Consider the following 15985-nt stretch of genomic DNA (forward strand, 5'->3'; position numbering starts at 1 on the left):
AAAACCTGGGGAGTTGTGGATGTCTCAACTGCATCAGCTGTAAATTAATGCACAAAGGCACCGCACTGCCATATATGTTACCAGCTTCACCTCAGGGCCCCGCACTGCCACGTCTGTTATTACCAGCTTCACCCCAGGGCCCCATACTACCACGTCTGTTATTACCAGCTTCACCTCAGGGCCCCATACTGCCACGTCTGTTATCACCAACTTCACCTCAGGGCCCCGCACTGCCACGTCTGTTATTACCAGCTTCACCTCAGGGCCCCACACTGCCACGTCTGTTATTACCAGCTTCACCTCAGGGCCCCGCACTGCCACGTCTGTTATTACCAGCTTCACCTCAGGGCCCCACACTGCCACGTCTGTTATTACCAGCTTCACCTCGGGGCCCCACACTGCCACATCTGTTATTACCAGCTTCACCTCAGGGCCCTGCACTGCCATGTCTGTTATTACCAGCTTCACCTCAGGGCCCCACACTGCCACGTCTGTTATTACCAGCTTCACCCCAGGGCCCCATACTGCCACGTCTGTTATTACCAGCTTCACGGTCATCATGGTACATATCCATATACATAATGTACAATTATACAAATAAGAATAAGTAAGATGATACAGGAAAAAAAAAGTGAATGAAAAAACATAAATCGCCCCGATAAAACATTCATGCTAAAGAACTATAATGGGTCCTCCAAGAAGAATTGATGACCAGAGGACACCCTTGATGGTAAGTTCAAAGTAGATCGTATAAGTCAATCAGCCATAAATATCACTAGGAATGGATCACCCATATACTTCACTGGCACCAAAAAGGGTCTGATTAAACTAAAGAATAAAGAAAGTTGAAACCAAAATACAAAACAGAAAATAACAAATAATCCCAAAACAAATAAGCCAACACCAAACAAAATTAAAATGGATAAAGCAACCACACATAAGGACTTACAAGAAAACACCATAGTTTAAGGCAGGGGTCCTCAAACTTTTTAAACAGTGGGCCAGTTCACTGTCCCTCGGACCATTGTAGGGCCGAAATATAGTTTAAAGGGATTCTACCATTAAAATCACTTCTTTTTTTTTTTTATAGCATGTAGGAATAGCCTTAAGAAAGGCTATTCTCCTACCTTTAGATGTCTTTCTTAAGGCTATTCCTATGTGCTATTGAGAAAAAATGGAGATGAATGCAACTGTGGGGTGGAGGGGGACACTCAATTTTCCATCTCAGAGGGCGTTCACACTTGTGCTCGGTGTCTGGTGTATGCATTCTGTCGGGTTTCCATCTTCAGTCCCAGCGAAACTGGACAGGGGACGGAAACCCGACAGTCACCTTTAAAACCCATTCAATTGATTGGGTTTATAAAGGTGACCACCAGTGTCCGCCTGTGGCCTGTACGCGGGGAAACCGTTTTTTTTTTAGCCGGACACAAAGTCAGACATGCAGGACTTTGTGTCCAGCTAAAAAAAACGGTTTCGGGAGACATCGGGAGCGGTGCCTCCTGTATCCTCCTTACATCACATACAAGCGATGTGGCAGGAGGACGCAAGCAGATGCCGGAGGCAGAGCAGGTCGCACAGACATCAGGAGCAGTGCCCTCAAATAGGTAAAGTGAAGCGCGCTCCATGGCCTGGCCCGAGCTGCCCAGGAGCTTCATTATAAATGCATGCCTGCCGATGTTGTCGGCGGCTGGACAGAAGTACTTGGCTGCATGTGGCCCGCGGGCCGCAGTGTGAGGACCCCTGGTTTAAGGACTCATCAAGATCTTGTGGAGCAAGTGTCCCCAGGGTCCAGATCCATCTTGCTTCGCAATGTGCAAGACGACGCTTCATGTTACTCCCACGAATAGATGGTGGAATAGAGTCTATTCCCTTAACCCGAAAACCAACAGGGTCACTATTGTGATACATAGCAAAATGTTTTGCAACAGATTTGGCTGAATCCAGAAAGTCTCAGTCTATTCATATCTGTTATTACCAGCTTCACCTCAGGGCCCCGCACTGCCATGTCTGTTATTACCAGCTTCACCTCAGGGCCCCGCACTGCCATGTCTGTTATTACCAGCTTCACCTCAGGGCCCCGCACTGCCATGTCTGTTACCAGCTTCACCTCAGGGCCCCGCACTGCCATGTCTGTTATTACCAGCTTCACCTCAGAGCCCTGCACTGCCATGTCTGTTATTACCAGCTTCACCTCAGGGCCCCGCACTGCCATGTCTGTTACCAGCTTCACCTCAGGGCCCCGCACTGCCATGTCTGTTATTACCAGCTTCACCTCAGAGCCCCGCACTGCCATGTCTGTTATTACCAGCTTCACCTCAGGGCCCCGCACTGCCATGTCTGTTATTACCAGCTTCACCTCAGGGCCCCGCACTGCCATGTCTGTTACCAGCTTCACCTCAGGGCCCTGCACTGCCATGTCTGTTACCAGCTTCACCTCAGGGCCCAGCACTGCCATGTCTGTTACCAGCTTCACCTCAGGGCCCAGCACTGCCATGTCTGTTACCAGCTTCACCTCAGGGCCCTGCACTGCCACGTCTGTTATTACCAGCTTCACCTCAGGGCCCCGCACTGCCATGTCTGTTACCAGCTTCACCTCAGGGCCCTGCTCTGCCATGTCTGTCAGCTGCTTCACCTCAGGGCCCTGCACTGCCATGTCTATTACCAGCTTCACCTCAGGGCCCCGCACTGCCATGTCTGTTATTACCAGCTTCACCTCAGGGCCCCGCACTGCCATGTCTGTTACCAGCTTCACCTCAGGGCCCTGCACTGCCATGTCTGTTACCAGCTTCACCTCAGGGCCCAGCACTGCCATGTCTGTTACCAGCTTCACCTCAGGGCCCAGCACTGCCATGTCTGTTACCAGCTTCACCTCAGGGCCCCGCACTGCCATGTCTGTTATTACCAGCTTCACCTCAGAGCCCCGCACTGCCATGTCTGTTATTACCAGCTTCACCTCAGGGCCCCGCACTGCCATGTCTGTTATTACCAGCTTCACCTCAGGGCCCCGCACTGCCATGTCTGTTACCAGCTTCACCTCAGGGCCCTGCACTGCCATGTCTGTTACCAGCTTCACCTCAGGGCCCAGCACTGCCATGTCTGTTACCAGCTTCACCTCAGGGCCCTGCACTGCCACGTCTGTTATTACCAGCTTCACCTCAGGGCCCCGCACTGCCATGTCTGTTACCAGCTTCACCTCAGGGCCCTGCTCTGCCATGTCTGTCAGCTGCTTCACCTCAGGGCCCTGCACTGCCATGTCTATTACCAGCTTCACCTCAGGGCCCTGCACTGCCATGTCTATTATTACCAGCTTCACCTCAGGGCCCTGCACTGCCATGTCTGTTACCAGCTTCACCTCAGGGCCCTGCACTGCCATGTCTGTTATTACCAGCTTCACCTCAGGGCCCCGCACTGCCATGTTATTACCAGCGTCACTTTCCACTAGTGATAAATGTCGCCATAGTGTGTCCTCTCTGTCCATGAGGGGTCTGTGATACCCAAATGCCCTCACTCCAGAATGTTCTTCACCCATAGTCTGAGGACGCTGTAGATGAACCAGCCCTCGTATAACTAGTGTGAACTACAAGTAAATGGTCGGATTTATAACACCAGGGCTCACAACTCACAGAACCTGCCGCAGTTTACAGCTATTTGCACCGACTCTTTGTGGTGATGTTTGGACTTGATTTTTGTGACAGGAAACCATTTTAGAACCTTGATTTTATGGGGTGGAAAAGACAAGACAATATATTCTATACATGATACATACTGCCTGTCACTGTGTATACTATATATGACACGTACTGTCCGGGTATACTATATGTGACACGTACTGTCTGGGTATACTATGTATGATACATACTGTCTGGGTATACTATATATGATATATACTGTCTGGGTATATTATATGTGTCATGTACTGTCCGGTTATACTATATATGACACATACTGTCTGGGCATACTATATGTGATACATACTGTCCGGGTATACTATATGTGACACACGCTGCTCAGGTATACTATATGTGACACATACTGGCCGGGTATACTATATGTGACAGTGACACACGCTGCCTGTGTATACTATACTGTGAAGGAATCCAGAGGCTGACCTCTAATTCTTACCCCATATATGACCCATAGGAGCAGCCCAGGCCTCCGTGTGCCCGGCTTCACCAATCTCTCCCTTTCCCTTCGTTCTATGGGAAAAGTCTTTATGTCATCACTGTCATGGCGCCAACAACTACAACATAATCTGTCTACAAAGTGAGGAGTGGTCACCATGATCTGATATCCGGGTCACTTTATCTCTGAATACATAGAAATAGGGCGTAAACACATTGTCACGGATATAAGGCTGACATCAGGTTTGAGGACAGAACACACGCACACCTGAGAAGGAATACAGTGACTGTCTATCCTTCAGAAATATTATCTATGTAATTCTATCTATCTATCTATCTATCTATCTATCTATCTATCTATCTATCTATCTATCTATCTATCTATCTAATATCTATCTATATATATAACATCTATATAATATCTATCTATCTATCTATCTATCTATCTATCTATCTATCTATCTATCTATCTCCTATCTATCTATCTATCTATCTATCTAATATCTATGTAATACTTATCTAAGTTTCTAGAATGTGGGCTGGTCAGGATTATCGGGCTCTTCGTTCTTTCTGCTTGGAAAAAGGACAGCTTTTTGAGGACTCTGCATTTCCGCAAGATGTGTCCAATCCTAAAGTTGAATGGAAAAGACCCCCTGTAAGTTTGGAATGTGAAGGTTTCCCTCTTTGGACAATCCATGTCTTTAATAAGGGACCCTCAATAATAATTATGCAATTGCTGCTGTGACCCCAGTAATCATCTGTAATCTGCAGGGAGATCTGCTATCTGGGGGTAACTTCAAGCTGGGCATGGGGCAAGGACACTCGGGATCCGATTGACTACCACACAATTGACTGTTTTATCTCATTCTGCAGGAGTTCTGTTCCAACCCAAAATTCATTGAGAGTGGATCCAGGAGCACGGATGTCTGCCAGGGGGAATTAGGTGAGTGTGCCACCTGCATGGTGCAGTATAACACCACCCTTAGGGTTGGTTCACACTAGCGCTTGTATTCCTTCCGCAAGGAGTCCACATGGAGACCCTTCCGAACGAAATACCAATGCTGATGCAAGCGCTGTGCAGTTAAGCACACGGAGCCCATAGACTATAATGGGCTCCATGTGCTTGCCGCGCACTACCCACACAATTCATTAGTGCGGGCAGTGCGCGGCAAGCACACAGAGCCCATTATAGTCTATGGGCTCCGTGTGCTTAACTGCACAGCGCTTGCATTAGCGTTGGTATTTCGTTCGGAAGGGTCTCCATGCAGACTCCTTGCGGAAGGAATACAAGCGCTAGTGTGAACCAACCCTTAGTCAAAGGGCTGTATGTTAGTAAGTTATGGGTTAAAATGGGAAATTCCATTCACAGGTGCCCTTGTGATGTGGGAGGGTTGGAATGATTAGCCAATGCACAGAGGGACCAGTCCCAAACACAATAATGGTTCCTAGCCACAAATGAGCTATGGACTATCTCTGGTGGGTTCTAAACCTGCTGGGATCTCTCCTCACTCCGTGTTTGGTTCTCTCCTCTCTCCCTGCTGAGTTCTATATCTTCTTTTCCTGCTGGTTATTTCTAACGGCTGGTCTTTTTCTTCTCTCCCTGCTGGTCTTGCTTTCTTCAAGGCTATACTCTATTCCTTGCTGATTTCTCTACTCTCTCCCTGCCTATTTCTCTGCTCTATCCCTGCAGGGTTATATACTTTCTCCTTGCGGGATCCTATCCTCTCAATCTATGGAGCTCTATCCTCTCTCCCTTTGGGGATCTATCCTCTATTCCTGCAGGACCCTATCCCTGCTGTTCTCTCTCTTCTCTTCCTGCTGGAATTCCTCCCCACAGGGCACTTTCCTCTCTTCTTGATGGGCTTTCTCCTCTCTCCCTGCTGTGCTCTCTCTTCATTCCCTGCTGGTCTCTCTCCTTACTCCCTGCTGGTCTCTCAACTCTCTCCCTGTTGGGCTCTTTCCTCTCTCCTTGATGGACTCTCTTCCCCTCTCCCTGTTGGGCTCTTTCCTCTCTCCTTGATGTGCTCTCTCCTCTCTCCCTGCTGGGCTCGACCACTTTTTCGGTTAATTCCTTACCTCTGACATGAGTTGTGTGTAGCTGAAGGGTAGCCTTCCATAGAGTGTCTTCTGTTGCGCCCCATGTACCTCGACTGGCCCAGTATGTGAGGATGACTGGAGAGGTCAGAGATCGGCTGCTCTTAAATCTGTGTTTCCCCTTCCAGGTGATTGCTGGCTCCTGTCCACCCTCTCATCCCTTACACTCCACCCTTCTCTGTTTTCACGAGTGGTCCCTGCTGATCAGAGCTTCAGCCAAAGTGATGGTTACAGTGGAATCTTCCATTTTAAAGTAGGTAGATAATAAGGTGGCCATGTATATCTGTGCAGGGGGTGCACACTGATGTGGCTGGAGCAGGGGGTGCAGGTCGATCTTGCTCATGATAGCCCCCATGTCTCCACAGTTGTGGCAGTTCGGTGAATGGTTGGATGTAGTGATTGATGACAAACTCCCAACCAAGAATGGACGACTCATGTACACAAAGAGCGATTCTCAAACAGAAATGTGGAGTGCCCTGCTGGAGAAAGCTTATGCCAAGTATGTGCGCCCAACTACACTCAGCACCTTAGTTGTGTTATAGACTGTAGCCTCGGTGGTTGTGCAGGCTCTCTGTGCACCATGTCAGTAGGATTCTACTCTTCACTGCCTTCTTGGGTGTCTCTGCAGGGTGTGTGGAGGTTACGTAGTCCTGCAGGGAGGAACCATAGCAGAGACGCTGGAAGATTTCACGGGTGGAATCGCAGAAAGCGTGAGTCTGAGCAGATACACATCAGAGGAGGTCTGGGAGATGGTCCTGGAAGCCAAGAGTAAGAAATTTCTCATGGCGGCCTACATCCAGGTGAGTAGTACCCTCTTTTCTTCATCCTTAGGATTGCACTGATTTACAGTACTGTGCAAAAGTTTTAGGTGTGGAAAAAATGCTGCAAAGCGCAAATGCTTTCGGAAGTAGAAGGGTTAATAGACTATTTTTGTCAATAAACAAAATGAGGTAAGCAAAGAAAAAAATAAATCAATCCCTTTGGAGGAGGAGTCCTGGAAGTGATGATATGGCCCCAACAGATATAGCCCTGATCTCAACATCATGCAGTCTGTCTGGGATTACATGAAGAGACAGACGGATTGGAGCAAGCCTACATTCACAGAAGATCTGTGCTTAGTTCTGCAAGATGGCGGCGGGAACAACCTCTCTGTCAAAAACTGTCTGCAAGTACCGAGAAGAACTGATGGAAGGTAAAGGGCAAAGGTCACATCAAATATTGATGGATTTAAGATCTTTCTCTTCACTTCACTTTGCATTTTGTTAATGACAAAAATAAACTATTAACACTTCTTTTAAAAAAAATATATAAATATAAAATAAATTCTTAGTTTGCAGCATGTTTTTTCCACACCTGCCTAAAACTTTTACACAGTCCTATAAGTGCATGTCTCTCTGGGAAGGTTTCAGATCCCGCTGATGTTGGATGTGTGGATGAGGATGGTCTGATCCTGGGACACGCATACGCAGTGTTAGGAGCGCAGGAGGTAAGCACAGACATGACTACAATGGGTGACCGTATTATGGGGCTCACCTGGTGACTTGGCCAGGCACTCCCAGGATCTGGAGCCACCAGTCACAATCATTCTTCCTCCAGGTGAAGCTCGACTCTGGGGAAGTAACACTCATCAGGTTAAGGAACCCCTGGGGCTTCAGTGAGTATAATGGCCCCTGGAGCGACAAGTGAGTGTGATCTTCTTCATTCACCCCTTAGCGTCCACTCTGGAGCAGCTCACTCTGATCGTCAGCTCATGGATTCCTCTGATTGTGTTCTAGATCTCCAGAGTGGATGTCGGTGTCAGATGTGGAACGCAAAGCTTTGAACCTCCAGAAAGAAGATGGCGAGTTCTGGTAATGTCTTCTACCACTTGGTGGAATCTAGAAGTTACCAGCAGGTCAATGTCTCCATGCTCCACCTGTATCTCAGCATACCTCCCAACCGTCCCGAATTCCGCGAGACATTCACAAATTCAGTGTCCTGTCCCGTGGTCCCGGTTGGCTGGAGGTATGTCCTGGTTTCAACTCATCGGCGTCCAGAGGACACATAATTGAGTAAAGCAGGAGCTGTCACAGCTCAGCTCCTGCCTTACCACTGCGCTCCGGCTTCTACATGTGCAGGCGCGCGCCGCACATTTTCTCCCTCTTTCAGCTCTTCATAAGTTGGGAGGTATGTCTCAGTCTTTACCGGAGATTCGCCTATGTTAATCTGCGGCCGGCCACATGTGTAGCGTTACATGTAGCATTACATGCCAGCACAGTTACCATGTAATACACGGCATGCTATACGGGCTGTCTGTCAGGTGCCAGAGCTAGATATGGTACATAAATATCTTCCCTCAGATCAAAAATCACAATACTGTATGCAAATGAGGATACCTGTCCCAATGAGATCCGGGGGTGGAGTTAGAAGGCCAACCCCTGAGCACCCGCCACCTCATTTACATGCAGCATGTTTAGCAAGCTGACCTACTGACCTCAGCACATGGATTAGTCATGTGACTTAACAGCGTAAAAGTGCCCAATGCACTTGGTAAATGTGGCAGAAGGCTGGTTAGACAGTCCAATTCCCCACTAATCCAGCAAACTAGCCCCAGGAAAGATCTCCACTGCTGGTGATGTGTATACTTGTAACAAACCCTCAGCTGTGGAAAGCCTGGACTCGGGAAAGGTTTTCAAACTTTGGATATAAAAATGGGAGGTTTTAGTTTACTCCATTTCTACCCAAAAAATGGAGGAAAATTAACAGTCCCTGCCTTTCCGGCAAGACATGTAGCGATAAACATGGCGAAAAACATGGCACCTATAATCACAATGAAACTGATTTATTATTAAATCACAACTGAGGTGGATACTCATAGGCTGTACATGACCATACTGAGGGTGGACGATATGTCTGATCATATGCTAACCTCTCTGGAAACATTCCCGTCTGGATCCTAGGGTCACCATGCAGGACCCATATTCAAGATCTGGCGCTCACCGTACAGTAATGTGTAGGGGATCGCTGTGTTCTGATCTACTCCAGATGTAGCCAAAGAGCAGAAGAAATGACCCTGTGACTTACCCCACAGTATTTCCCTTCTTTGACTGTCTCTGCTCCTGACACTGTGCTCTCTCTGCTATGACTCTCTGTCTCTGGACTGATACTGTGCAGTCTCTTTTCTGTGGTTAACTCTGAAGTCTCTGTGCAGGATGCTTTGCGAGGATTTCTGCAGCCTCTTTTCCTGGATTGTCATTTGCACAAGCAATGTGGAGTCACCTCAGTGCACGATCACTGAATTCCGGGGCCGCTGGGAACGTGGGGTCAGTGCAGGAGGAGGACGCCGACTGAGTGAGTACAGCACTGTACACACTGTGCACATAGACACAATAGCAGAAACATCAATGGCTTCTAAAATCTTACTATTATATATTGCATACCTGAAGCTTGACCTGCCAACTGTATCAAAGCGCCCCCTCCTCCATCTGCTGTGAATTACATGCAGTGGAGCCAGGAGTGTTGAGTGCAACTTTCAGACTCCGGGTCTTTGCCTTTCCTCTGCATCATTTCTGTAAATGCCTCCCCTTTTTGCTATTTCACAGTATCATACACAGAGAAGCTGCAGCTGCATCTCCCTCCCATCTGACAACATCAGTCTCCCATAGAAAGCGAAGTTGCACCTGCATCCCTCCTCCCATCTTACAGCACCAGTCTCCCATAGAGACAGAAGTTGCAGCTGCATCTCCCCTCCCTTCTCACACCACCAGACTCCCATACACAGAGATGTTGCACCTGCATCCCCCCACCCCTCTGACAGCACCAAAATCCCATAGAGAGAGAGAAGTTGCAGCTGCATCCCCCTCCTCCCTGTCAACTGTTTACTGTATTTAATCTCCACAATGGTTTTTACTGGCTGACATGCTGCAGATATGTTGAGGAGGGGGCTAACGCTAAATATAATACAGTTTCATGGATTCACATGAACTGATGAAAAATATCTGACAAAACTGGGGCATTACTCAGATCTATACAGTGCAATACAGTGCAAAGTCTCCAGCATCACCCACCATAGTTATCAACAACCCTGTGTCCCCTTCCCCCTGGAGGTTATTTATATATAATTCTGCATCACCTGCAATTTATCCTTTAGAATCTTTCTTCACCAATCCTCAATTCCGGTTCCGCGTGGGCGTTGCTTTAGATCCGAAGGTGGAGGCAGAAACTGAGACAGAGAATGAAGAGCGCTGGACGGTGTTACTGGAGCTGATGCAGACAGACAGAAGAGCCACAAAACTGCACATTGCATGTCACCTGTACAGGGTGAGTACTCTGTGCTGTATTAGTGTATTCTGACTGAGTCCACAGAGCAGTGATCGTCTATATGTAGGATCTGATCCATGTATATCTAGCCCCAACCATGTACCCTGGTCTAGGGGTCAAGAGCAGGATGTCTGTGGCTGTGGCCTGGGGCTCTGACTTATAGGGCTTATGAGCCTTCCTGCAACTCGGTCAGTGGTGAATTAATAAAAATGTAACAGCAGAAAGGGCTTGCAGAACATTCCTTCCTATGATCTTTTCTTCGGCTTCTACAATCTTGCAGAGCATTTCTTCCTATGATCTTCTCTTTGGAGCCTTGCAGAGTGTTCCTTCCTATGATCTTCTCTTCCTTGAGTCTAATAGTTTGCCTTGTTTTTTCCTCAGGTTCCTGAATCGTTGGTGAGTATCTAAGCTTTCTTCTCTCTGGGGCACCAGCGTGACATATTGTTTACAAAGGTGGAAACAGGCAGTAAGAGATCTCCGAACCTTCATAACCCATGAGTGGACTTGGCCCAACATGGTCACTGATGTCCTCCTCATTACTCTGTAGCCGGGCTGCATACACATACACACTCAGAATAACCAGAATAAAACAAAAGGTCCTTACCTCCCTGAGAGTGGAGTCAGAGTCAGGGGCGCTGTGGTTGTCCAGGGGGGCTAGGGGTGATATTAATCATTGTAGTCTGATTCCTTAGGTTTCTCGTCCACGTCTTGATCGCGGATTCTTCACAAGGAGCCGTCCAGTGTCTGACACAGGTGACCCACAAAACAGCCGTGGGGTGACACTGAGGGCATCTGTGACTCCTGGAGAATATGTTATTGTACCATCCACATATGACTCCAACCAGGAGGGTGACTTTTATATCAGAGTTCATTGTGAGAAAGGAACAAACAACAGGTATGTCACCTCAACATTCACTTCAACCTTTAGAGAAATTCACAAATCCTCACTGATCAACTCCTGTAACCATAGAGTGGCAAGACCAAGGAAAGTAGTCCACTGGCAACCTCATGGTCAATCATGGTGGCAGCTAGTGGTTACCTCTTGGTTATGGGACTTGGTAATGGAGACAACTGGTTACCTCTTTGGGATTGGGCTTGGTCATGAAAGCAACTGGTTAATTCTTGGTGATGGGTCTTCATCATAGAGGCAGCCAGTTACCTCTTGGAATTTGCTCATGGAGGGGGCTGGTTAACTCTTGGTGATAAGACTTCATCATGTAGGCAGTCGTTTATATTTTGGTGATAGCATTTGGCCATGGAAGTGGTTGGTTACCTCTCGGTGATGGGACTTGTTCATGGAGGCAGATAGTTACCTCTTGGTGGTGGAACCCACTTGCACATAAAGCTCTTTCAGACTTTGACATCTTTTTGCCACCTAGATTGGTATCCTGCTGCACGTTCTATCATTGGGTTTCTGTCATTTCTAGGATTGACTGAAACATCTCGATATGCGACTACTTCCCTATAAAGATTCATCCTTGAACCTGAACAAGCAAGATGCAACGCAGCAGCTTCACCACAGAAAATCCCTAAAACACAGCGATGCAGATTTACTATTGTACTTCTGACTAGACACTGGCATAAACGTGGCACTTCTTTGTTGTAACTTTTATGAAATTTTGTGACGCATCTAGTTTAGATAATAATTTTTTTGTAACCACCGAATTTGCTGGCTTGATTTTTCCCTTAAAGCCAATTGCCTCCCCTCCCCCACAGGTGCCGACTCTTTAATTAGCAGTATTAGCACACTGAAGTCCCCCCCACGTCCCCCGCTAGGAAGATGGGAAGAGTCATAAGCCTATAACTGTCAGACCACTGCTGATCGGCAGTGGTTCTTCTGTGATATTGGGAACACTGCTAATATTAGTGGCGGTGGTCCTTCTGTGATAGTGGGACCACTGCTGATATTAGTGGCGGTGGTCCTTCTGTGATAGTGGGACCACTGCTGATATTAGTGGCAGTGGTTCTTCTGTGATATTTGGACCACTGTTAATGTTATTGTCGGTGGTCCTTCTGTGATAGTGGGACCACTGCTGATATTAGTGGCGGTGGTCCTTCTGTGATAGCAGGACCATTGCTGATATTAGTGACGGTGGTCCTTTTGTGATAGCGGGACCACTGCTGATATTAGTGTCGGTGGTCCTTCTGCGATAGTGGGACCACTGCTGATATTAGTGACGGTGGTCCTTCTGTGATAGCGGGACCATTGCTGATATTAGTGACGGTGGTCCTTTTGTGATAGCGGGACCACTGCTGATATTAGTGGCGGTGGTCCTTCTGTAATAGCGGGACCATTGCTGATATTAGTGGCGGTGGCCCTTCTGTAATAGCGGGACCACTGCTGATAATAGTGGTGCTGGTTCTTCTGTGATAGCGGGACCACTGCTGATATTAGTGGCGGTGGTCCTTCTGTAATAGCGGGACCATTGCTGATATTAGTGACAGTGGTCCTTTTGTGATAGCAGGACCATTGCTGATATTAGTGACGGTGGTCCTTTTGTGATAGCGGGACCATTGCTGATATTAGTGACGGTGGTCCTTCTGTAATAGCGGGACCACTGCTGATAATAGTGGTCCTGGTTCTTCTGTGATAGCGGGACCACTGCTGATATTAGTGGCGGTGGTCCTTCTGTAATAGCGGGACCACTGCTGATAATAGTGGTGCTGGTTTTTCTGTGATAGCGGGACCACTGCTGATATTAGTGGCGGTGGTCCTTCTGTGATAGTGGGACCACTGCTGATATTAGTGACGGTGGTCCTTCTGTGATAGCGGGACCATTGCTGATATTAGTGACGGTGGTCCTTTTGTGATAGCGGGACCACTGCTGATATTAGTGGCGGTGGTCCTTCTGTAATAGCGGGACCATTGCTGATATTAGTGGCGGTGGTCCTTCTGTAATAGCGGGACCACTGCTGATAATAGTGGTGCTGGTTCTTCTGTGATAGCGGGACCACTGCTGATATTAGTGGCGGTGGTCCTTCTGTAATAGCGGGACCACTGCTGATAATAGTGGTGCTGGTTTTTCTGTGATAGCGGGACCACTGCTGATATTAGTGGCGGTGGTCCTTTTGTAATAGCGGGACCACTGCTGATAATAGTGGCGGTGGTCCTTCTGTAATAGCGGGACCACTGCTGATAATAGTGGTGCTGGTTCTTCTGTGATAGCGGGACCACTGCTGATATTAGTGGCGGTGGTCCTTCTGTAATAGCGGGACCACTGCTGATAATAGTGGTGCTGGTTCTTCTGTGATAGCGGGACCACTGCTGATATTAGTGGCAGTGGTCCTTCTGTAATAGCGGGACCACTGCTGATAATAGTGGTGCTGGATTTTCTGTGATAGCGGGACCACTGCTGATATTAGTGGCGGTGGTCCTTCTGTAATAGCGGGACCACTGCTGATAATAGTGGCGGTGGTCCTTCTGTAATAGCAGGACCACTGCTGATAATAGTGGTGCTGGTTCTTCTGTGATAGTGGGACCACAGCTGATATTAGTGGCGGTGGTCCTTCTGTAATAGCGGGACCACTGCTGATAATAGTGGTGCTGGTTCTTCTGTGATAGCGGGACCACTGCTGATATTAGTGGCAGTGGTCCTTCTGTAATAGCGGGACCACTGCTGATAATAGTGGTGCTGGTTCTTCTGTGATAGTGGGACCACTGCTGATATTAGTGGCAGTGGTCCTTCTGTAATAGCGGGACCACTGCTGATAATAGTGGTGCTGGATTTTCTGTGATAGCGGGACCACTGCTGATATTAGTGGCGGTGGTCCTTCTGTAATAGCGGGACCACTGCTGATAATAGTGGCGGTGGTCCTTCTGTAATAGCAGGACCACTGCTGATAATAGTGGTGCTGGTTCTTCTGTGATAGTGGGACCACAGCTGATAAATAGCAGTGGTGGTCCTGCTATGACCAAATAAGGGGGATGTTTAATAGGGGGGCAATATATTTCTAAGGCTACTCACAGTCAATTGTTTGGCGATGGCTACATCCACGGACATTTGGGTGTAGATTCTCAGAAAAGAGAACATGGCTATGATATCTTAAACATACGCCAAAATTGTGTCTTAAAATTCTGTCTCGAAGTAAGACAGCAATCCTTTTAAGGTGGTATAGACCAGACAGTGTGAAGATACACCAAATTTAACATCCAGCATCAGCCACAGTGATAAATCCGGTTTATTTTCAGATTTCCGGGGTAAGTTTACACTGTCTAACTAACACTATTGCCGTGGTTTCCGTGGTTTATGTACTTTCAACAGTTTCTGCAGAGACTTCGGCGCAGTGAACCCAGTCTAATAGTAAATCCGGGCCAACGATATATACAGTCCTATGAAAAAGTTTGGGCACCCCTATTAATCTTAATCATTTTTAGTTCTAAATATTTTGGTGTTTGCAGCAGCCATTTCAGTTTGATATATCTAATAACTGATGGACACAGTAATATTTCAGGATTGAAATGAGGTTTATTGTACTAACAGAAAATGCGCAATATGCATTAAACCAAAGTTTGACAGGTGCAAAAGTATGGGCACCTCAACAGAAAAGTGACATTAATATTTAGTACATCCTCCTTTTGCAGAGATAACAGCCTCTAGTCGCTTCCTGTAGCTTTTAATCAGTTCCTGGATCCTGGATGAAGGTATTTTGGACCATTTCTTTCTACAAAACAATTCAAGTTCAGGTAAGTTTGATGGTCGCCGAACATGGACAGCCCACTCTCAAATGATCTGAAAACAAAGATTGTTCAACATAGTTGTTCAGGGGAAGGATACAAAAAGTTGTCTCAGAGATTTAGCCTGTCAGTTTCCACTGTGAGGAACATAGTAAGGAAATGGACACAGGCACAGGGACAGTTCTTGTTAAGCCCAGAAGTGGCAGGCCAAAATAAATATCAGAAAGGCAGAGAAGAAGAATGGTGAGAACAGTCAAGGACAATCCACAGACCACCTCCAAAGAGCTGCAGCATCATCTTGCTGCAGATGGTGTCACTGTGCATCGGTAACAATACAGCGCACTTTGCACAAGGAGAAGCTGTCAGGGAGAGTGATGAGAAAGAAGCCGTTTCTGCACGTACGCCACAAATAGAGTTGCCTGAGGTATGAAAAAGCACATTTGGAGAAGCCAACTTCATTTTGGAAACAAAGATTGAGTTGTTTGGTTATAAAAAAAAGGCGTTATGCATGGCATCCAAAAAGAAACAGCATTCCAAGAAAAACACTTGCTACCCACTGTAAAATTTGGTGGAGGTTCCATCATGCTTTGGGGCTGTGTGGCCAATGCCGGCACCGGGAATCTTGTTAAAGTTGAGGGTCGCATGGATTCCACTCAGTATCAGCAGATTCTTGAGAATAATGTTCAAGAATCAGTGACGAAGTTGAAGTTACGCCGGGGATGGATATTTCAGCAAGACAATGATCCAAAACACTGCTCCAAATCAACTCAGGCATTCATGCAGAGGAACAATGACA

The 15985-nt window shown here is 47.3% G+C and overlaps 1 protein-coding gene across 1 annotated transcript in view; it reads left to right on the forward strand.

The window, feature by feature from the left end:
* The first annotated feature begins 3587 nt into the window (after window positions 1–3587).
* Window positions 3588–15985, forward strand: part of LOC142185467 (calpain-1 catalytic subunit-like) — a 35030-nt gene continuing 22632 nt past the window's right edge. The window contains exons 1-15 of the mRNA XM_075260896.1: window positions 3588–3666; window positions 4141–4279; window positions 4653–4776; window positions 4995–5064; window positions 6344–6468; window positions 6581–6714; window positions 6844–7015; window positions 7618–7701; window positions 7812–7897; window positions 7991–8065; window positions 9406–9545; window positions 10345–10514; window positions 10896–10910; window positions 11207–11409; window positions 11894–11897. Coding sequence (XP_075116997.1) covers window positions 3588–3666; window positions 4141–4279; window positions 4653–4776; window positions 4995–5064; window positions 6344–6468; window positions 6581–6714; window positions 6844–7015; window positions 7618–7701; window positions 7812–7897; window positions 7991–8065; window positions 9406–9545; window positions 10345–10514; window positions 10896–10910; window positions 11207–11409; window positions 11894–11897 — 1620 coding nt within the window. The remainder of the gene's footprint in view (window positions 3667–4140; window positions 4280–4652; window positions 4777–4994; window positions 5065–6343; window positions 6469–6580; window positions 6715–6843; window positions 7016–7617; window positions 7702–7811; window positions 7898–7990; window positions 8066–9405; window positions 9546–10344; window positions 10515–10895; window positions 10911–11206; window positions 11410–11893; window positions 11898–15985) is intronic.

This window comes from Leptodactylus fuscus, chromosome 11 (genome assembly GCF_031893055.1).
Source record: "Leptodactylus fuscus isolate aLepFus1 chromosome 11, aLepFus1.hap2, whole genome shotgun sequence".
Lineage (NCBI taxonomy): Eukaryota > Metazoa > Chordata > Amphibia > Anura > Leptodactylidae > Leptodactylus > Leptodactylus fuscus.